At 47.5% G+C, this 23,866-nt stretch overlaps 1 protein-coding gene and 2 pseudogenes across 1 annotated transcript; 1 reads left to right on the top strand and 2 right to left on the bottom strand.

Annotated features, from left to right (window-relative positions):
• LOC147118548 (uncharacterized) overlaps nucleotides 1–23,076 on the top strand; it is a 129,172-nt pseudogene extending 106,096 nt beyond the window's left edge.
• LOC147118551 (uncharacterized) lies at nucleotides 1,928–4,026 on the bottom strand (annotated as a pseudogene).
• LOC147118552 (uncharacterized) lies at nucleotides 3,965–13,853 on the bottom strand. The gene is made up of 2 exons (XM_085984473.1): nucleotides 12,815–13,853; nucleotides 3,965–4,051 (listed from the first exon to the last, which is right to left on the bottom strand). The coding sequence occupies exon 1, from the start codon at nucleotides 13,560–13,562 to the stop codon at nucleotides 12,888–12,890; it is 675 nt and encodes a 224-aa protein (XP_085840599.1). The 5' UTR covers nucleotides 13,563–13,853; the 3' UTR covers nucleotides 3,965–4,051; nucleotides 12,815–12,887.
• Nucleotides 23,077–23,866: the final 790 nt, after the last annotated feature.

Raw genomic sequence — 23,866 nt, forward strand, 5'->3', positions numbered from 1 at the left:
GCCTACAATTATACTCTTTTGGAAGTTGTTATCTGCGCGCCAAATCAGGGCTAGTTCTTTGTCTAATTTTTGGCAGGCTCGTCTAAGGTGATTATAGTCGTTCACCTTAACTGCTTTTTGGGTGGTTGCCCCGTTGCTAAATGGTCTTTAATGTCTCGGTGTTTGTTATGCATAATGTGAATCGGTATCTTCCTGGCTTGGTAGCCAGTTTAAACTGTAAGCGATTATTTATGCAAAGGTTTGATGGGTTCGAGATTAAGTCTTTCCTGAGTTGATTTGTTTCAAAATGAAGTATGCGTATTCTGTATTATCTAGTTGTCTGGCTTCAAAAATAACAAGTCTCCCACAGGCCCAGGCATGTCAGGTTTTTCAAAGCCTTTTTGAACTTGACCTGCTGCTTTGCAGGGTCCTGCTTTCAATCTTGCAGGTTTCTGCCACAAGGTCCAGAAGCCATTTCCTTTAGGGTACGCTTATTAATAACTTGTCCTTCAGGGTCCCTTTATTAATAACTTTGGGGAATGTGGGAATTTTGAGAACCCTACACTTGGTCTTCACATTTATCTGTTGCTTGATGCTTGTGTGAACTGTTAAATGATTAAAGGTAACTTGATTAACTAAAGTCCAGAGCAGTGTGTCTTTCTTTGACTGTCTAATGTCCAGTTCCACGAAATCACTGGAATATCTGTATCCCTACACCAGTGGGTGTGGAACTGAACCCATCCAGAATAGTGGGACAGTTTGGAAATGGTGCGATGGGTTTGGATTTCAGCACAGGGATGAGGGAGAGTGTGTGGGACTGGGATTTAGTTTCAGAGGAACAGGAGAGAGTAATGATCCATATAAATGCCAATTGTCTGTTCTGAGTTTCTATCCTGGACTTCCAGTGATGACTTTTGTAAACTCTTTTTACAGGGGATTAGAAGGGGAGGATTTACAGACCAAACAAACTCCACACCTTGGTCATCTTATAGATTGTACATCCTGGTATGGATAGCAAGCTGGTTACAAAACAGAGAGCAGGGGTTAGGAGTGGCTACTCCGACTGGCAAAAGGTGGGAAGTGGTGTTCCACAGGGATCAGTGCTGGGACCACTGTTGTTCACAATTTACATAAAGGATTTGGACTTGGGAATCAGAAGTATAATTTCAAAATTTGTCTCTGACACCAAATTGGGGGGTATAGTTAATACTGAGGAAGACTGCGAGAAAATGCAAGAAGACATTAATAAGCTAGCAGAATGGGAGGGTAATTTGTAAATAAATTTCAATATAGCTAAGTGTGAGGTGGTGCATTTTGGTAGGAATAATAAGGCCACACACTACTTGTAACATAAGAATCTAAATGGGGTAGAAGAGCAAAGGGATCTCGGGGTCCAGATACACAAATCACTAAAAGTAGTGACGCAGGTTAATGAGGCCATAACAGGAGCAAACAATGGACTGGGGCTCATTTGTCGAGGGATCAAATTGAAAAGCAGTGCAATTACATTAAACTTGTATAGAACCTTGGTTAGACTACACTTGGCGTACTGTGAACAGTTCTGGTCTCCAGATTATAAAAATGAGATAGAGGCACTGGAGAAGGTGGAAAAAGCATATGCAGGGATGATCCCAGAACTGAGATGATATACTTATCAGGAAAGGCTGAACAGGCTGGGGCTCTTTTCTCTAGAATAAAGAGAAGGCCGATGGGTGACCTGATCGCGGTCTTTAAGATTATGAAAAGGTTATATCGGGTGGACCTGGAGAAAATGTTTCCACTTGTGGGGGAGTCCAAAACTACAGGTCATAAATATAACACAGTCTCTAATAAATCCAATGGGGAATTCAGGGGAAACTTCTTTACCCAAAGAGAGATAAGAATGTGGAACGTGCTACCACAAGGAGTAGTTGAGGCAAATAGCACAGATACATTCATGGGGAAGGTAGATAAGCCCATGAGGGAGAAAGGAATAGAAGGATATGCTAATAGGGTTAGATGAAGAGTGGTGGGAGGAGACTCGTGTGGAGCAGAAACACCAGCATTGACCAGTTGGGCCGAATGGCCTGTTCCTGTGCTGTAGACTCTGTAATTCTATGTAACTCTGTGTAACTATGTCTTCTGACTCCTGACATAGCTGGAAAAGCTTTTACTATTATTTCCACAATTGAGCACCATCTTCCAAAAGATCTCTGAGCTTCTCTAATGGCTGCTTTTGTCTCCCTCAATTGTGGGTGATATTTGTCCCTATTCTCCTATAAACTGAACTCACCTTGATCTGAACTGGGTTCCCCGTGGATGTTCCGGGTCGTGTATTTTTAGTTATACTGGTGTCTAACACGCACACATCAATAAAACAGGGAATTCCTGGAAACACGCTGCAGGTCCTTCTTTATCTGGAGATCAAATGTCTGTTGTATAATTGTACCAGCAGTTAACAGGCTCCTGTGAACTCCTCCCTCTGCTATTTTAATGCAGACTTTAACCAATTTATTTTATATGGGTTTATTTTAAATGAGTTAACATCTGCATTAAAACGTTAGAGTCAGGACTGTCACACAAACATGTTAAATCTTTGTGGAATAATTACCACTGTAATTTTTAGACTGGAAACTTAAACCTGCCGTTTCACTTTCAGTCAGGAACAGATCACAGTTTGACACCAATCTCTGATTTGACAGCACGTTCCCAGCATTCACCGTTGTTCTTCCTGACTCTAAACACAGTTGTAAAGGAGCCTTCTGTTCCGTGTCTAGGAGCTCTGAGCCATGGAAGGGAGCAGCTGGGACACATTTCTTACACGCTTCAAGATAAACCCGCACGGCGACTTTGCTGTCAGTGAAGAGAGACGAGAAAGACCAAAGTGCCGTTTGCCCCTCTCAGTGTGGCCCTGAAGGACTGTGTCCAGGCTGAAGTTCTGTTCCCACCTTATGATCCTCCCCCAGATTGTCCTTTCTGAGCTCCAGCCAGGTGATGCTAAACACTCAGGTGGGAAAGACAAACATCTACAACAATGTTTTGAAAGCAACGCTAATATATTTGACATATATCCAGAATATTAAACTCCAGCCCAGTTAAAGGAATTATTAACATCAGCAGAAACAAACTCCAACTGTCAGAATGAACATGGTTCAGTCCTGGATGTGAGTAACAGCAGCAATAACAGCAGAATCCAACTCCTGCAGTCACTTGTGAACTTGCTGGTGTCTCAGCATGTGGGAGGACCGAGTGAATCCCTTCCCACACACGGAGCAGGTGAATGGTCTCTCCCCAGTGTGAACTCGCTGGTGTGTCAGCAGGGTGGATGACAGAGTGAATCTCTTCCCACACACACAGCAGGTGAAAGGCCTCTCCCCAGTGTGAACTCTCTGGTGTATCAGAAGGTAGGATGACTGAGTGAATCCCTTCCCACAGACGGAGCAGGTGAACGGCCTCTCCCCAGAATGAGTGCGCTGGTGTATCGCGAGTTCAGATGATCGCCTGAACCCAGTGCCACAGTGTGAGCATTTGAACGGCCTCTCATCAGTGTGAACATGTCGATGGCACGTCAGTTCCCTGGAACTTTTATAGCACTTCCCACAGTCCGGGCATTTAAAAGGTCTCGGTGTGAACTCGCTGGTGATTCAGCAGATTGGATGACTGAGTGAATCCCATCCCACACTCAGAGCAAGTGAACGGCCTCTCCCCAGTGTGAATGTGGTGTGCCAGCAGGGTGGATGACTGAGCGAATCCCTTCCCACACATGGAGCAGGTGAACGGCCTCTCCCCAGTGTGAACTCGCTGGTGTGTCAGGAGGTGGGATGATTTAGTGAATCCCTTCCCACACTCAGAGCAGGGGAATGGCCTCTCCCCAGTGTGACTGCGCTTGTGTCTTTCCAGGTTGGATGATCGGTGGAAGCTTTGTCCACACACAGAGCATGTGTACATTTTCTCTCCACTGTGAATGGTGCTTTTTGTTTCCATGTTCAAAGGCTGATGATATTCAGGTCCCGATTAATCAAGTGACTCTGTCAGATCTTGATGTGATGTTTTGTTTGAGTTTCCCATCTTCAAATCCTCCCTTTCTAATGCCCTATAAAACGAATTTAAAACAGGAAAATGGGAGTGTGAGAGAGAACCCACAAAAACCACAAAGGCAAGTTATGAAATTGAGCTGAATTAATCTGGTCATTTGTGGGGCCGGCACCAGAAAAAAGTGACCATGAAAGCTGCCGGATTGTCGTAAAAACCCAACTGGTTCATTGATGTCCTTCAGGGAAGGGAATCCACCACCTGGTCTGGGCCGACACACGACTCTGGCCTCTATGGGAGGAGAGAGAGAGAGAGAGAGACAGAGATGTGGGAGGGCGAGGGGTCGAAGGAGAGAGACTTTATACATCTGCAGCTCGACAACAACTTTGACAAAACCTCCCAAACCTGCGACCTCCAGCTCATAGAAGGACAAGGGAAGCAGGTGCATGGGAACACAATCACCACCGAGTTCCCCTCCCAGTCACTCACCATCCTGACTTGGACAAATATCACCGTTCGTTGCTGAGTCAAAATCTGTTAACTCCTGGCATTGTGGGAGTACCTTCACCACACGGACTGCAGCGTTCAAGAAGAAGGCCCACCATCACCTTCTCAACAGGACACTGGGGATTGGCAATATGTGCTGGCCTTGTTAGTGATGCCCATATCCCAAGAATTAATTTTAAAAATCTGTATGTAAAACAGATTAAAAGCCTTTACAGAAATACTTGTTCCTAAAACAATACTTTTTTACATTGTAGGGACAGTGTCTGTGTAACAACCTAATCTCCCCCAGAATCCACCTCCCTTGACAGTCCCACATTGGAAATTGTTGGGTCCTCCTGGGCTCAGAAGTACTGGGGGGGTTAAACCCAGCAGCTTCTCCTCCATCTCCACTCCAGCTCAAACTGAAGGAACAAAAAGACCTACACAGGCGGCCAGGGACCTACCTTCCGTCAGCCTGCAATAAAACTCTTCCCCACAGCCACTGACTAATGGCGGCCGCAGCACCCACAATTCCCCGCGCCCCAGAAACCACTCTATCCAAGGCGCTGATTTCCCCGCTGAGAGTGCGCATGCTCCCCGGGGCCACGGGCCATTCTGGGAGCCTGGCTCCTGTCCTTTGCCCCAAGTCAGACTCGGTGGAACCGTCTGAAGAAACCCTGGGTTTCCTGGTGCCGGGGCCCTGGCCGCACGTCCGCCGGGCCCAGCCGCTCTGATTCTGATTGAGTTTTTTGATGAGATAACAGAGAGGGTTGATGAGGGTAATGCGGTTAACGTGGTGTACATGGATTTCCAAAAGGTGTTTGACAAGTGCCACATAATAGGCTTGCCAGCAAAGTTGAAGCCCATGGAGTAAAAGGGACAATGGCAGCATGGATATGAAATTGGCTAAGTGACAGAAAACAGAGAGTAGTGGTGAACGGTTGTTTTTTGGACTGGAGGAAGGTACACAGTGGTGTTCCCCAGGGGTCAGTACTAGGACCACTGCTTTACTTGATATATATTAATGACTTAGACTTGGTGTACAGGGCACAATTTCAAAATATGCAGATGACATAAAACTTGGAAGTATAGTGAACAGTGAGGAGGATAGTGATAGACTTCAAGAGGACATAGACAGGCTGGTGGAATGGGCGGACACGTGGCAGATGAAATTTAACGCAGAAAAGTGCAAAGTGATACATTTTGATAGGAAGAACGAGGAGAGGCAACATAAACTAAAGGGTACAATTCTAAAGTGGGTGCATGAACAGAGAGACCTGGGGGTATGTGTTCACAAATCGTTGAAGGTGGCAGGGCAGGTTGAGAAAGCGGTTAAAAAAGCATACGGGATCCTGGGCTTTATAAATAGAGGCATAGAGTCAAAAAGCAAGGAGGTTATGATGAACCTTCATAAAACACTGGTTCGGCCTCAACTGGAGAATTCAAATCAAATCAACTTTTATTGTCATTGTTAGTGCACAAGTGCAGTACAACGAAATGTAGGCTTGCGGCTCCCGAGAGTGTACATTTGGATTAAGACATTTAAACATTCAACATACATTTGGCTTGTAGTATATTAACATAAACATAACCATAATAAAGTGCATTGGCAGATGTGCAGGCTTTAGAGTTTATTTGTGGAGTTCAGTAGGATGACAGCCCTGGGAAAGAAGCTGTTCCTAAATCTGGTCGTTCGGGTGCGAATGCATCTGTAGCGTCTCCCAGATGGCAGGAGGGTGAACAGACTGTGGCTGGGGTGGGTAGGGTCTTTGATGATGGACCGTGACCTCCGTAGACAGCGTTTCTGGTATATGTGCTCTATGGTCGGTAGCCGGGTGCCGGTAATGCGTTGGGCAGTTTTGACTACCCGCTGCAGGGTTTTCCGGTCATAGTAGCTACAGCTGCCATACCACACTGTGATACAGTTCGTCAGGATGCTCTCTTCCGTGATGTGGACTCCGAGGAATTGTGTCCAATTCTGGGTACCACACTTTATGAAGGATGTGAAGGCCTTAGAGAGGGTGCAGAAAAGATTTACAAGAATGGTTCCAGGGATAAGAGATGAGGGACTTCAGTTACATGGATAGACTGGAGAAGCTGGGGTGGTTCTCCTTAGAGCAGAGGAGGTTGAGGTGAGATCTGATAGAGGTGTTCAAAATCATGAGGGTTCTGGACAGAGTAGAGAGAGAGGGAAACTGTTCCCATTGGCAGAAGGGTCGAGAACCAGAGGACACAGATTTAAGGTGATTGACAGAAGAACCAAAGGCGACATGAGGAAAAACTTTTTTATGCAGCGAGTGGTTAGGATCTGGAATGCACTGCCTGAAAGGGTGGTGGAGGCAGATTCAATCACGGCTTTCAAAAGGGAATTGGATAAGTACCTGAAATAAAGAAATGTGCAGGGTTACGGGGAAAGGGCGGGGAGTGGGACTAGCTGAAGTGGTCTTGCAGAGAGCCGGCATGGGCTCGACGGGCCGAATGGCCTCTTTCTGTGCTGTAACCATTCTATGATTCTGTAAAATATTAAAGTTTGTTCCACAGAAGCACGGGTTTTATCTGCTTTTATTGATGAATTTAAAAAGTCTCTATTAAAACCTGAGCCAGTGTGTTGTGAGACAAAGAGCCTTCAGTCCAATAAGGGGAATAAAGGCCCACAGCCTCCCCTGGCCCCGGGCCCTGAACAAGGGACTGGAGAAACTCACTGCCCTGCGGATCAGACAATCAGCCGGCGCTAGTCCCGCCCCTCGGGCTCTCCGATTGGCTGGAGGACCCGCCGCCGGCTCGCTCCTCCAGCCCCGCCCCGCTCCCTCCCTATTGGGCGGAAGCTCCCGTCAATCAGGCCGTGGGCCCGGGTCATGTGTCCCTGAGGAGATCACGAGCTCTGTCCAACTGACGCCGCTCGGTCCAGGGCCTCGCGGACTCTCAGGTTTTTCTATTTCTCTTTATTCTCTCCCGATCCACCCCTCCCCCCGTGATTCTCCACCCAATCGGAGCGGAGAAAACTCACTTTGCGTCACCGATCGCGACTCTGTAACCGACACCAAGGCCTTTCCCCGGAATGCCCCGCACCGACTCCGTCCGACAGGATCCGAGTGCGCTGGCGCAGCCCCGTGTGGGGGAGGGGTTTGGTCTCCTCTGGACATGCGCAGTTATTACCCTTGGTGACCGGGAGGGGTCGCTGTGCCAGACTCGGCCCAAACCGCTGTCCCACGTGTGCATGTGCGGACTCTCAGCTGTCAATCAGCCAGAAGCGGTCTCTGGTGCATTCATATAGCGCCTTTCATAACCACCAGTCGTCTTGAAGCGCTTTACAGCCAATTAAGTACTTTTGAAGTATAGTCACTGTTGTAATGTAGGAAATGCGGCAGTCAATTAGCGGACAGCAAGCTCCCACAAACAGCAATGTGATAATGACCAGATAATCTATCATTTTGTTAACTCCGTTTCTCTCTCTACCGATGCTGCCTGGCCTGCTGAGTGTTTCCAGCATTTTCTGTTGTTATTTCAGATTTCCAGCATCCGCAGTATTTTACTATTATCCTTTTGTTATGTTGATTGAGGGATAAACATTGGCTAGGACACCGGGGATAATTCCCCTGCTCTTTCCCACATTACAACAGTGACTACACCTCAAAAGTACTTCATTGGCTGTAAAGCACTTCAAGACGTCTGGTGGTCATGAAGGCACTATATAAATGCAAGCCTTTCTTTCTCGAAATAGTGTTATAGGATCTTTTACATCCACCTGAGAGAGCAGACAGGGCCTCAGTTTAATGTCTCATCCGAAAGACGCCACCTCTGACACTGCCTCAGTACTGCACTGGAGTGTCAGCCTGGATTTTTGTGCTCAAGTCTCTGGATTGGGACTTGAACTGACAACCTTGTGACTCAGAGGCGAGAGTGCTACCAACTGTCATCTTCCAAAATTCTAAAGATTATGGAACAGTTCCTGCAGATTGGAGGGTGGCAAATGTAATCCTACTATTTAAAAAAGGAGGGAGAGAGAAAACAGGGAACTGCAGACCGGTTAGCCTAACATCAGTAGTAGGGAAAATGCTAGAGTCTATTATGAAGGATGTGATAACAGGACACTTAGAAAATATCAATGGGATTAGACAAAGTCAACCTGGATTTATGAAAGGGAAATAGTGTTTGACAAACCTACTGGAGTAGTTTGAGGATGTAACTGGTAGAATAGATAAGGGAAAACCAGTGGATGTGGTGTATTTGGATTTTCAGAAGGCCTTTGATAAAGTCCCACATAAGAGTTTAGTGTGCAAAAGTAAAGCACATGGAATTGGGGGTAATATACTGGCATGGATTGAAAATTGGTTAACAGACAGGAAACAGAGTGTAGGAATAAATGGTTCTTTTTCGGGGTGGCAGGCGGTGACTAGCGGGATACCGCAGGGATCAGTGCTTGGGCCCCAGCTATTCACAATATATATCAATGATTTGGATGAGGGAACCAAATGTAATATTTCCAAGTTTGCTGACGACACAAAACTAGGTGGGATTGTGAGTTGTGAGGAGGATGCAAAGAGGCTTCAAGGCGATTTAGACAAGTTGAGTGAGTGGGCAAATACATAGCAGATGCAGTATAACGTGGATAAATATGAAGTTATCCACTTCGGTAGGAAAAACAGAAAGGCAGAGTATTATTTAAATAGTGATAGATTGGGAAATGTTGATGTACAGAGGGACACGGGTGTCCTTGTACACCAGTCACTGAAAGCAAACATGCAGGTGCAGCAAGCAGTTAGGAAGGCAAATGGCATGTTGGTCTTCATTGCAAGAGGATTTGAGTACAGGAGCAAGGATGTCTTACTGCAGTTATACAGGGCCTTGGTGAGACCACACCTGGAGTACTGTGTGCAGTTTTGCTCTCCTTACCTAAGAAAGGATGTACTTGCCATAGAGGGAGTGCAGCGAAGGTTCACCAGACTGATTCCTGGGATGGCAGCACTGTCGTATGAGAAGAGATTGGGTCGACTAGGTCTGTATTCACTCGAGTTTAGAAGAATGAGAGGGGATCTCATTGAAACGCATAAAATTCTGACAGGGCTAGACAGACTGGAGGATGTTTCCCCTGGCTGGGGGTCTAGAACGAGGGGTCACAGTCTCAGGATATTTAGGACATTTAGGACTGAGATGAGGGGAAATTTCTTTACTCAGAGGATGGTGAACCTGTGGAATTCTCTACCACAGAAGGCTGTGGAGGCCAAGTCACTGAATATATTTAAGAAGGAGATAGATAGCTTTCTAGACATAAGAAATAGGAGCAGGAGTAGGCCAATCGGCCCCTCGAGCCTGCTCCGCCATTCAATAAGATCATGACTGATCTGATCCTAACCGCCAATCTCTATCACAGAACTATCTCCTGAAACTAACAGAATTAGATACACGAAATAGGAGCAGGATCAGGCTACACGGCCCCTGGGCCCGCTCCGCTACCCACAGGGCCATGACCGACCCGAATCTAGACGCATGTCCAAATTCCTGCCCGCTCCCCGTAACCCTTAATTCCCTTTACTTCTAGGAAACTGTCTATTTCTGTTTTAAATTTATGTAATGATGTAGCTTCTACAGCTTTTTGGGGCAGCATATTCCATGGACCTACCACCCTCTGAGTGAAGTAGCTCCTCCTCATCTCAGTTTGGAAAGAGCAGCCCCTTATTCTAAGACTATGCCCCCTAGTTCTAGTTTCACCCATCATCGGGAACATCCGCCCCGCATCCACCCGATCCAACCCCTTCACAATCTTATATGTTTCAATAAGATCGCCTCTCATTCTTCTGAACTCCAATGAGTAGAGTCCCAATCTATTCAACCTCTCCTCATATGTCCATCCCCTCATCCCCGGGATTAACCGAGTGAACCTTCTTTGTACTGACTCGAGAGCAAGTATGTCTTTTCTTAAGTATGGACACCAGAACTGTATGCAGTATTCCAGGTGCGGTCTCACCAATACCTTGTACAACTGAAGCAATACCTCCCTATTTTTATATTCTATCCCCCTAGCAATGAAAGCCAACATTCCATTGGCCTTCTTAATCACTTGCTGCACCTGCATACTAACCTTTTGAGTTTCGTGCACCAGGACCCCCAGATCCCTTTGTACTTCAGTACTTTCCAGTTTCTTGCCATTAAGATAATAACTTGCTCTACGATTTTTCCTGCCAAAGTGCATAACCTCACACTTTCCAGTATTGTATTCCATCTGCCAAATCTCTGCCCACTTACTTAGCCTGTCTATGTCCCCTTGCAGGTTTTTTATGTCCTCCTCACTCACTACTTTCCCTCCCATCTTAGTATCATCTGCAAACTTTGATATGTTACACTCGGTCCCCTCCTCCAAATCGTTAATATAGATTGTAAAGTGTTGGGGACCCAGCACTGACCCCTGCGGAACACCACTAGTTACTGATTGCCAGTCTGAGAATGAACAATTTATCCCAACTCTCTGCCTTGTTAGATAGCCAATCCTCTATCCATGCCAGAATATTACCCCCAATCCCGTGATTTTTTATCTTAAGCAATAATCTTTTGTGTGGCACCTTGTCAAATGCCTTTTGGAAGTCTAAATACACTACGTCCACTGGTTCCCCTTTATCCACCCTATATGTTACTTCCTCAAAGAACTCCAGCAAATTTGTCAAACATGACTTCCCCTTCATAAAACCATGCTGACTTTGTCCTATTAAATTATGATTATCCAAATGTCCTGTTACTGTCTCCTTAATAATGGACTCCAAAATTTTACCTACCACAGATGTTAGGCTAACCGGTCTATAGTTTCCAGGCTTCTGTCTACTGCCCTTTTTAAATAAGGGTGTTACATTAGCAGTTTTCCAGTCTGCCGGGACCTTTGCTGAGTCCAGGGAGTTTTGGAAAATTATTACCAATGCATCCACAATCCCTACTGCCACTTCCCTCAAGACCCTAGGATGTAAGCCATCAGGTCCAGGTGATTTATCTGCCTTGAGTCCCATTATTTTACCGAGTACCACTTCCTTAGTGATTTTAATCGTGTTTAGCTCCTCCCCCCCTATAGCCCCCTGTTTGTCCAGTGTTGGGATATTCTTAGTGTCCTCTACTGTAAAGACTGATACAAAATATTCATTCAGTATTTTTGCCATCTCCATATTTCCCACCATTAATTTCCCAGTCTCATCCTCTAAGGGACCAACATTTACTTTAGCCACCCTTTTTCTTTTTATATAACTATAAAAACTCTTACTATCTGTTTTTATATTTTTTGCTAATTTACTTTCATAATCTATCTTCCCTTTCTTAATCAATCTTTTTGTTATTTTTTGCTGTCTTTTAAAGTTTTCCCAATCCTCTATCCTCCCACTAGATTTGGCTACCTTATATGCCCTTGTTTTTAGTCGAATACTATCCTTAATTTCTTTACTTAGCCACGGATGGCTGTCTTTTCTTTTACACCCTTTTCTTCTCAGTGGAATATATTTTTTTGGAAGTTGTAAAATAACTCCTTAAATGTACACAAAAGACATCAAGGGGTATGGGGAGAGAGCAGGAATATGGTATTGAGATAGTGGATCAGCCATGATCATATTGAATGGTGGAGCAGACTCGAAGGGCCGAATGGCCTGCTCCTGCTCCTATTTTTCTATGTTTCTCTATGTTTCTAAGCTGCGACTACACTGGCGATATTTATATTTAACTTGTTTACTACATTATTGACCTGGCCCTGCCCAAACCATAATCACAAGGATATCTGTCATTGTTCTGACTGTGACCACAAGGCTGTGTCACTATCACACACACACACCGTTTCCTTGTTTCACATCTCCATACACAGACCATCTCTTTACACATCCCCTTCCATCCTCAATCAACGTCATTGAAAAATAGATTATCTGGTCAATACCACATTGCTGTTTGTGGGAGCTTGCTGTGCAGAAATTTCCTACATTAGAACAGTGACTACACTTCAAAAGTACTTCCTTGTGTGTAAAGCATTTTGGGACATCCTGAGGTTGTGAAAGGTGCGATTGAAATACAAGTCTTTTTCCTTGGATAACAGCAATATTTACACTGGGATAAATCTTCAGTCATTTTCTATAACAGGCTCTCTGGAAGGTGTGGGGAGCTGGGACTTGAGAGTAACTGAAGGTGTTAGAACTGAGATAATCTAGAGTTAGAAAGGAGAAAGGGCCCAAAAATGGAACAGTCAGTAACAGGACATCAATTAGTCTCCTCTTACCTTGGAGGAAAGAAATACTCGACACTGTGTATCTGACACTTATCCAGAATAGTAAACTGCAGCCCAGTTACAGGACTTATTCTCATCAGCAGGAACAAAACGAACCTGTTAGAATGAACATGGTTCAGTCCTGGATGTGATTAACAGCAGCAATAACAGCAGAATCCAACCCCTGCAGTCACTTGTGAACTCGCTGGTGTGCCAGCAGGTTGGAATACCGAGTGAATCCCTTCCCACACACCGAGCAGGTGAACGGCCTCTCCCCAGTGTGAACTCGCTGGTGTCTCAGCAGGTTGGATAACTGAGTGAATCCCTTCCCACAGTCTGAGCAGGTAAATGGCATCTCCCCAGTGTGAACTCGCTGGTGTCTCAGCAGAGTGGATGAATCAATGAATCCCTTCCCACACACGGAGCAGGTGAATGGCCTCTCCCCGGTGTGAACTCGTTGGTGTCTCAGCAGTTGGGATGACCGAATGAATCCTTTCCCACACATGGAGCAGGTGAATGGCCTCTCCCCAGTGTGAACTCGCTGGTGTCTCAGCAGATCTATTGTGCTTTTAAAGATCTTCTCACACTTAGAACATTTGAAGGGTCTCTTTTCAGTGTGAACAAGTTGGTGTTCAGTGAGGTTGGTTAATCGAGCAAATCGTTTCCCACACACAGTGCAGGTGAACGGCCTCTCCCCAGTGTGAACCCGCTGGTGTCTCACCAGCTGGGATGACTGACTGAATCCCTTCCCACACGTGGAGCAGGTGAACGGTCTCTCCCCGGTGTCACTGCGCCGATGAGTTTCCAGCTGGTACAAGGAGCTGAATCCCTTCCCACAGTCCCCACATTGCCACGGTTTCTCCATGGTGCGGGTGTCCTCGTGTCTCTCCAGGTTGGACAATCAGTTGAAGCCTCGTCCACACACAGAACACGTGTACGGTTTCTCCCTGCTGTGAACGACGGGTGTGTGTCTCGGTGCTTTTCCAGTCACACTGATGTTTGAAATCTTTTCCCATGGACAGAACAGACAAACATTTCTCCTTCCACATTCAAAGGCTGATGATATTCCCTGTAAAAGCCGTTTACAAAAGAGATCACTAAGTTCAGGAAAAAAGTGCAGAACAGATAATTCTAGTTTCTATGGAACATTCTTTCCTCTCTTATTACCTAGAATTACATACATTGTACAGCACAGAAACAGGCCAATCGGCCCAACTGGTCCATGCGGTGTTTATGCTCCACACGAGCCTCCTCCCATCTCTCTTCATCTCACCCTATCAGCATCTCCTTCTATTCCTTTCTCCCATGTGTTTATCCAGCTTCCCTTTAAATACATCCATGCTCATCACCTCAACTACTCCCTGTGGCAGCAAGTTCCACATTCTCACCACTCTCTGGATCGCATGTTCATCCCTGTTTGGCATAAAAATAAAACAAAAAAGGTGACTCAACCGTGGCTAACAAGGGAAATTAGGGATAGCATAAGATCCAAGGAGAGGACATATAAATTGGCCAGAAAAAACAGCAAACCTGAGGATTGGGAGCAGTTTAGGATTTAGCAAAGGAGGACAAAGGAAATAAATTAAGAGGGGGGAAATAGATTAAGAGGGGGGAAATAGAGTATGAGAGTAAGCTTTCAGGGAACATAAAAACTGACTGTAAAAGCTTTTATATACATGTGAAGAGAAAAAGATTGGTGAAGTCGAGTGTAGGTCCCTTGCAGTCAGAATTGGGAATTGATAATGGGGAACAAAGAAATGGCAGACCAATTAAATACATACTCTGGTTCTGTCTTCACAAAGGAGGACACAAATAACCTCCCAGAGATGTCGGGGAACATAGGGTCTAATGAGAGAGAGGAACTGAAAGAAATCAGTATTTGTACGGAAATGGTGTTAGGGAAATTGACGGGATTGAAGGCCGGTAAATCCCCAGGGCCTGATAATCTACATCCTAGGGTACTTAAGGAAGTGGCCCTAGAAATAGTAGATGCATTGCTGGTCATCTTCCAAAATTCTATAGATTCTGGAACAGTTCCCATGGATTGGAGGGTAGCTAATGTAACCCCACGATTTAAAAAAGGTGGTAGAGAGAAAACGGGGAATTATAGACCGGTAAGTCTGACATCGGTAGTGGGGAAAATGCTAGAGTCCATTATAAAAGATGTAATAGCAGAGCACTTGGAAAACAGTGACAGGATCGGACAAAATCAACATGGATTTACAGAAGGTAAATCGTGCTTGACTAATCTACTGGAATTTTTTGAGGATGTAACTGGTAAAATAAATAAGGGAGAACCAGTGGATGTGGTGTAGTTGGACTTTCAGAAGGCTTTCGATAAGGTCCCACATAAGAGATTAGCATGTAAAGTTAAGGCACATGGGATTGGGGGCATGGTACTGACTTGGATAGAAAACTGGTTGGCAGACAGGAAGCAAAGAGTTGGAATAAACGGGTCTTTTTCCGAGTGGCAGGCAGTGACTACTGGGGTACCGCAGGGATCGGTCCTAGGACCCCAGCTATTCACAATATATATATAAATGATCTAGACGAAGGAACTAGATGTAATATCTCCAAGTTTGCAGACGACACAAAGCTGGGTGGGCGTGTGTGCTGTGAGGAGGATGCCGAGAAACTCCAGTATGATTTGGACAGGTTGGGTGATTGGGCAGAAGCATGGCAGTTGCAGTATAATGTGGATAAATGCGAGGTTATCCACTTTGGTGGCAAAAACAGGAAGGCATATTATCTGAACGGCAATAGATTGGGAGATGGGGAAGTGCAATGAGACCTGGGTGTCCTTGTGCACCATGCAGGTGCAGCAGGCGGTTAAGAAGGCAAATGGTATGTTAGCCTTCGTAGCGAGAGGGTTCGAGTACAGGAACAAGGATGTCTTGCTGCAGTTGTACAGGGCCATGGTGAGACCACATCTTGAGTATTGTGTGCAGTTTTGCTCGCCTTATCTGAGGAAGGATGTTCTTGCCATGGAAGGAGTGCAGCGAAGATTCACCAGGCTGATACCTGGGATGGCAGGAATGATGTATGAGACGAAATTGGGTCGATTGGACTTATACTCGCTGGAGTTTAGAAGAATGAGAGAGAATCTCATTGAAACTTATAAAACTCTAACAGGACTAGACAGACTAGATGCAGGAAGTATGTTCCCGATGGCCGGGGAGTCCAGAACCAGGGGTCACAGTCTAAGGATAAGGGGTAAGCCATTTAGGACAGAGATGAGGAGGAATTTCTTCACCCAGAAAGTGGTGAACCTGTGGAATTCTCTACCTCAGAAGGCAGTTGAGGCCAATTCATTAAATATATTCAAGGAGTTAGACATATTTCTTAAGGCTAAAGGGATTAAGGGATATGGGGAGAAGGCAGGGACAGGGTACTGAATTTGGATGATCAGCCATGATCTCATTGAATGGCGGAACAGGCTCGAGGGGCCGAATGGCCTACTCCTGCTCCTATCTTCTATGTTTCAGGGTGAAAGAGATTAATCTAAATAGGACTTTCCTGGGCAGCCAATGAGCATTGCTGCCTCTTTTGTGCATTTCCTGGTGAGGCTAAACGGTTGATATTTTCTGATCAAAAAGAGCTGAGCTCGGCAGCATTAGTCCTGTTTTGCATCCTTTGGAGACCAGGTGTACGAGCAGAGTGAGCGCAGCCTTCACAGCAACCGCAATAAAATTGTTACAGTTGTGAAGGAACTTTGAGTAAGTGCACTGGACCACAAACAAAGTATGTGTGTCAATTATTGTCTGACTGCGCTACTGTGATGTTTTAAAGATGCTATATAAAGGTAAGTTGTTGTTTGGTCTGAGTTTGCGGTGTGTAAATGCTGCCCTTCTCTCAGCCTGTAAAAGGGGTTTACAAAAGCCATCACTGAGAGTCCAGGATAGAAATTGACAAGATTCTCTCCTCCTGGTTCCTGGCCAAGGGGGCCGCGCATGCGCCCTGCTGCCCCGAGCCTCTCAAGATGGCGGCCGTTACCCCGGGCCTGTCACCGGGAGAAAGCCCCGCAGTTGCCGCCCCGCTTGGGGCAAACGCCCGGAGGCTCTTGGTCGGGGCCTGAGGTCCACACCGGGAGTGTGTGAAGCAGATAATGTTGAGTGTTTTAATAATGGGGCCTGGGGCCGCACTCGGGGTGTGAGCAGTCCACGTCTCCCCAGGGTTCATGAACCCGCTCCCTGAGCTCGGGGTGTGAGCGGCCCGCGTCCCCCCGGGGTTCATGAACCCGCTCCCTGAGCTCGGGGTGTGAGCGACCCGCGTCCCCCCGGGGTTCATGAACCCGCTCCCTGAGCTCGGGGTGTGAGCGGCCCGCGTCCCCCCGGGGTTCATGAACCCGCTCCCTGAGCTCGGGGTGTGAGCGACCCGCGTCCCCCCGGGGTTCATGAACCCGCTCCCCGAGCTCGGGGTGTGAGCGGCCCGCGTCCCCCCGGGGTTCATGAACCCGCTCCCCGAGCTCGGGGTGAGAGCGGCCCGCCTACGCCCCCGGGGTTCGTGAACCCGCTCCCTGAGCTTGGGGTGTGAGCGGCCCGCGTCCCCCCGGGGTTCATGAACCCGCTCCCTGAGCTCGGGGTGTGAGCGGCCCGCGTCCCCCCGGGGTTCATGAACCCGCTCCCTGAGCTCGGGGTGTGAGCGGTCCGCGTCCCCCCGGGGTTCGTGAACCCGCTCCCCGAGCTCGGGGTGAGAGCGGCCCGCCTACGCCCCCGGGGTTCGTGAACCCGCTCCCTGAGCTTGGGGTGTGAGCGGCCCGCGTCCCCCGGGGTTCATGAACCCGCTCCCTGAGCTCGGGGTGTGAGCGGCCCGCGTCCCCCCGGGGTTCATGAACCCGCTCCCTGAGCTCTCTCACCTGATGTGTCAGCGGCTGCTGCCAAGGTCCGCGCATGCTCAGCTCACACTGCCCGGGTGATTGACGGGAGCTCCGGACCAATAGGAGGGCCGAGCGGGCGGCGGGTCCTCCAATCAATCAGAGTGGGTGAGGACCTTTAAACCTGAACAACAGAAGGTGAGCTGAGCATGCGCGGGAGAGGCTGATTGTTGGGCAGTGTGAGCTGAGCATGCGCGGGAGAGGCTGCTTGTTGGGCAGTGTGAGCTGAGCATGCGCGGGAGAGGCTGATTGTTGGGCTGTGTGATCTGAGCATGCGCGGGTGGCGAGGCTGCAGCAGGTCAGAGGGAGGCGGGCTTCACACACCCCGAGAGCTGCCCCAGGCCCGATTATAAGAAATCACACAACACCAGGTTATAGTCCAACAGCTTTATTTGAAATCACAAGCTTTCGGAGCGCTGCTCCTTCTTCAGGTGAAGAAGGAGCTGCGCTCCGAAAGCTTGTGATTTCAAATAAAGCTGTTGGACTATAACCTGGTGTTGTGTGATTTCTTACATTTGTCCACCCCAGTCCAACTCCGGCATCTCCACACCCCGATTATAAGAGCAGTGAATATTATCCGCCCCCACCCGCGGGTTCCCGTTTCACTCCGGCCCGAATCTCAACAAAGCGCCAAACTCCGGGACAGACAGGAAGTGAGTCAGGGAGCGTCTGTAAATGGAGGAGAAATGGAGATTGGTCAAGGAGCGTCTGTAAATGGTGCAGAAATGGAGACTGGTCAGGGAGTGTCTGTAAATGAAGGAGAAATGGTGACTGGTCAGGGAGTGTGTGTAAATGGAGCAGAAATGGTGACTGATCAGGGAGTGTCTGTAATGAAAGGAGAGATGGAAACTGGACAGGGAACGTCTGTAAATGGAGGAGAAATGGTGACTGATCAGGAAGCATCTGTAAATGGAGGAGAAATGGAGACTGGTCAGGGAGCGTCCTTCACCTAATCTGAGAAATATTACACAGGGACAGTTTATAGGGAGGGACCGAGTGTGGAAAAGGGGGTTTTAGAAGTCCGGAATGAAAATGAAAATATTGTCACTATTAAATTAGATTTAGAATGAAATTCTAAACACAAGACAGATTTTCTTTATTTCAGATTTCCAGCATTCGCAGTATTTTGCCATTGTATGTTTACATAGAGGCTGCTTGATTCTGAATTAAAAGACTAACTGCCCAGAAACTCTTGAATTGAAGCTTTTTTTCCAATTCCTCCTTGGCTTCACCCCTCCCTATCTCTGTAACCTCCTCCAGCCCTGCAACCCTCCCAGATTGCTGCGCTCCTCCAATACTGGCCTCTTGCACGTCCCCAGTTTTAATCGCTCCACCATTGGCGGCCGTGCCTTCAGCTACTGGGCCCTAAGCTCTGGAATTCATTCACCCAAACTCCCCGACTCTCTTTCCTCTTTTAAGCCGCTCCTTCAAACCTACCTCTTTGCGCTGATATCTCCTTATGCTGTTTGGTGTCAAATTTTGTTTGATAATGCTCCTGTGAAGCACCTTGGGACATTTTACTATGTTAAAGGTGCTACATAAATGCAAGTTGTTGTTATTCTCTACACAGAGACCTTCCCTGTTGGAGATGTCCATAAACATCATTGTGCTGCCTACGGGCAAAGCCATCTGTCTTAACTATCAATTTAAGAAGTTTATAGTTCCAATTAACTCCTGAGGCACAACACTCAATTGTGGGAAGAAAATATACTGAAGGAGCTGTTAGTTACAAAAACAGTCTGCCAAGCCTATGTCTACGGAAGATCGAGTTAGAGCGAGCACATCTGTAAAAGGAATGCAGCTGGAAGTAATATTCCTTGCAGTTCAATGGAGGCCCTTTGTTAGTTCATTAATCGTAAGATTAGTTTGTTGTTTGTTCTGTAACTTTCCTTCAGCAGGATGATCTAATTGACAGATGTAACAAGAATCATGCAGGCTCTACTTTTTAGGCCTTAATACACTTTTACAGGTAAATCAATAATGTTTACAGTACAAACTGCCACTATTTAATAAACCAAGAAAAGAAAGAACCCGTATACGCCAGTCCTACTGGCATCGCTCAATCATTCATTCATTCCTCCGTTCGTTCATTCGCTCAAGCATAAATTCCATTGTGCATGCCTGCGTGCGTGCATGTCATTTGTCTACCTGCGTGCATGCATGCGTGCGTTCATTCATCCGTCCAGGCAGGCCTCACGCTCACCCAATAGGATGCCCGCTTTCATCCTGGGGAGCGAAGGCCCTTCATGCGGTCGAACGTAAGTTCCATTGTGTATGCGTGCGTGCGTGCATATTATTTGTGTCCGCATGCGTGCGTTCACTAGAGCGTTCGTTCGTTCGATTAAGGAAGGCTTTAACACTAAATAACACCACAATTTACAAAGTCCCATAACCATATCAGAAATCAATTAAAACTTCAAGTAAACTACTTTTAACCAGAAACCCGAAACTTCTTCAACAAAACAAGTAAATACCAGTTCTACGCCAGTCCTATTGGCACTCTAATAACTCCTCGTCTTCACTTGATGTTATCTAACCATATAATGTCATGATCCTTGTCCACAGTCTTCAACTTTTCCACAGAAAAGAAGCCGACCACTTTCTCAAATCCCGTAAAAGAAGAAAACGACTACTCAAATTTCCTTCTTCTTGCTGTTATCACTCACAACACCCAGCCATCAAGACATTCATTATTCCTTGCCGATATTACTTTGTTTTGCCTTTTATTTTCCTTTTTTCACTATTATTCCGTTCTCTTTTCCCATCTTGCAGTTAGCAGCTTGGTTGGGAGTCCGTACCCCGGGGATAAGAAAGCTGACTGCTGCAGTCAAGGTGGAACATCTTGTGGTGCCTCCCAGATCTGCCAACTATCAGTCTGCTCAGTTGGTGGACACTGCCTGTCAGAAGAACTTTGCTACACAACTATAATATTGTATGAATATCATAATTAGTATTTGTTTGTAGAATCTGTTATATAAGGAAAATTTTCACAGTGGGGAGTAACCATATGTGTTCTGTATGTAGACGAGGCTTCAACCGATTGTCCAACCTGGAGAGACACGAGGACACCCGCACCACGGAGAAACCGTGGAAATGTGGGGACTGTGGGAAGGGATTCTCTTGCCCATCTGAGCTGGAAACTCATCAGCGCAATCACACTGGGGAGAGACCGTTCACCTGCTTCGTGTGTGGGAAGTGATTCACTCGTTCAAGGAACCTCACTGAACACCAGCATATTCACACCGGGGAGAGGCCGTTCACCTGCTCCGCGTGTGGGAAGGGATTCACTCGTTCAAGGAACCTCACTGAACACCAGCGTATTCACACTGGGGAGAGACCGTTCACCTGCTCCGCGTGTGGGAAGTGATTCACTCGTTCAAGGAACCTCACTGAACACCAGCATATTCACACCGGGGAGAGGCCGTTCACCTGCTCCGCGTGTGGGAAGGGATTCACTCGTTCAAGGAACCTCACTGAACACCAGCGTATTCACACTGGGGAGAGACCGTTCACCTGCTTCGTGTGTGGGAAGGGATTCACTCGTTCAAGGAACCTCACTGAACACCAGCGTATTCACACTGGGGAGAGACCGTTCACCTGCTTCGTGTGTGGGAAGGGATTCACTCGTTCAAGGAACCTCACTGAACACCAGCGTATTCACACTGGGGAGAGACCGTTCACCTGCTTCGTGTGTGGGAAGGGATTCACTCGTTCAAGGAACCTCACTGAACACCAGCGTATTCACACTGGGGAGAGACCGTTCACCTGCTTCGTGTGTGGGAAGGGATTCACTCGTTCAAGGAACCTCACTGAACACCAGCGTATTCACACTGGGGAGAGACCGTTCACCTGCTTCGTGTGTGGGAAGGGATTCACTCGTTCAAGGAACCTCACTGAACACCAGCGTATTCACACTGGGGAGAGACCGTTCACCTGCTTCGTGTGTGGGAAGGGATTCACTCGTTCAAGGAACCTCACTGAACACCAGCGTATTCACACTGGGGAGAGACCGTTCACCTGCTTCGTGTGTGGGAAGGGATTCACTCGTTCAAGGAACCTCACTGAACACCAGCGTATTCACACTGGGGAGAGACCGTTCACCTGCTTCGTGTGTGGGAAGGGATTCACTCGTTCAAGGAACCTCACTGAACACCAGCGTATTCACACCGGGGAGAGACCGTTCACCTGCTTCGTGTGTGGGAAGGGATTCACTCGTTCAAGGAACCTCACTGAACACCAGCGTATTCACACTGGGGAGAGACCGTTCACCTGCTTCGTGTGTGGGAAGGGATTCACTCGTTCAAGGAACCTCACTGAACACCAGCGTATTCACACTGGGGAGAGACCGTTCACCTGCTTCGTGTGTGGGAAGGGATTCACTCGTTCAAGGAACCTCACTGAACACCAGCGTATTCACACTGGGGAGAGACCGTTCACCTGCTTCGTGTGTGGGAAGGGATTCACTCGTTCAAGGAACCTCACTGAACACCAGCGTATTCACACTGGGGAGAGGCCGTTCACCTGCTCCGCGTGTGGGAAGGGATTCACTCGTTCAAGGAACCTCACTGAACATCAGCGTATTCACACCGGGGAGAGACCGTTCACCTGCTTCGTGTGTGGGAAGGGATTCACTCGTTCAAGGAACCTCACTGAACATCAGCGTATTCACACCGGGGAGAGGCCGTTCACCTGCTCCGTGTGTGGGAAGGGATTCATTTCTTCATCCCACCTCGCTAAACACCTCCTTGTTCACACTGATGATAGATCTTTGAAATGCTCTGAGTTTGAGAAGAGCTTTAAAAGCAGAAATTATTTGCTGGCACACCAATGCACTCACACAGGGGAAAGGCCATTCACCTGCTCAGTGTGTGGGAAGGGATTCGCTTCATCAGCTGAGCTCACTTCACACCAAGTTGTTCACACTAATAAGAGACCTTTTAAATGTTCTGACTGTGAGAAGACCTTTAAAAGGAAAAATGATCTGCTGGCACACCAACGCACTCACACTGGGGAGAGGCCGTTCACCTGCACTGTGTGTGGAAAGAGATTCATTCGTTCACCCCACTTGCTGAGACACCAACGCACTCACACCGGGGAGAGGCCGTTCACCTGCTCCGTGTGTTGGAAGGGATTCACTCGGTCAGTCACACTCACTGAACACCAGCTTGTTCACACTGATGAGAGACCATTTAAATGTTCTGAATGTGAGAAGAGCTTTAAAAGCACAAGGGTTCTGCTGAAACACCAGCGAGTTCACACCGGGGAGAGGACGTTCACCTGCTCTGAGTGTGGGAAGGGATTCACTCGGTCATCCAGCCAACTGAAACACCAGCGAGTTCACAACTGACTACAGGGGTTGGATTCTGCTGTTATTGCTGCTGTTAATCATGTTCAGGACTGAACCATATTCATTCTGACAGGATTTGTTTCTGATGTTAATAACTCCCTAACTGGGCTCGAGTTTAATCTTCTGGATATATGCCAAATAAATCAGCTTTGTTTCAAACACACTGTGTGTCGAGTCCTTGACGTCTCCAAGATAAGAGGAGACTAATTGATGTCCTGCTACCGACTGTTCCATTTTTGGGCCTTTTCTCCTTTCTAACTCTGGATTATTTCAGTTCTCATACCTTCGGTTACTCTCATGGACAAGTCCCAGATCCCCATACATTCCAGAGTGCCTCTCCCAGCCTTGGTATCCAGGGAAGGTCTCGGTAACACGCCCGGGATCACTAAACACAAAACCCAGTCTGTTAATCACTTTCAGCTGCTGGGCTTAGTGTGTGACCCACAGCATCTTTCTCACCTTCGATGTGTGAACAGAGCATCACGCCTGCAAATATGGTTTATATTTAAACTAGCTGGAGTGCCCGGCGGTGCCGAGGCTTTTTCGAGGGCATGTTGTTGTTGGAAGAGAGAGAGAGAGAGAGAGAGAGCGACTGGGGGGAAAGAGAGAGAGCGGCTGGGGGGGAAGAGAGAGAGCGGCTGGGGGGGAAGAGAGAGTGACTGGGGGGGAAGAGAGAGAGCGACGGGGGGAAGAGAGAGAGTGACGGGGGGAAGAGAGAGAGTGACGGGGGGAAGAGAGAGAGCGACTGAGGGGAAGAGAGAGCAACTGGGGGGGAAGAGAGAGAGCGACTGGGGGGAAGAGAGAGCGCGACGGGGGGGAAGAAAGAGAGCGACTGGGGGGGAAGAGAGAGAGCGACGGGGGAAGAAAGAGCGACGGGGAAGAGGGGGACGGAAGGGGGGGAGGGGGGGTGAGGGGAGGGGGGTGAGGGGAGGGGGGCAAGGAAGGAGGG

This window comes from Somniosus microcephalus, chromosome 4 (assembly GCF_052327205.1).
Source record: "Somniosus microcephalus isolate GS21.2 chromosome 4, FLI_Smic_1.0, whole genome shotgun sequence".
Classification (NCBI taxonomy): domain Eukaryota; kingdom Metazoa; phylum Chordata; class Chondrichthyes; order Squaliformes; family Somniosidae; genus Somniosus; species Somniosus microcephalus.

Bases quoted from the DNA above. Each gene is read 5' to 3' on its own strand.
- LOC147118552 (XM_085984473.1), bottom strand. From the start codon at position 13,562: ATGGAGAAACCGTGGCAATGTGGGGACTGTGGGAAGGGATTCAGCTCC.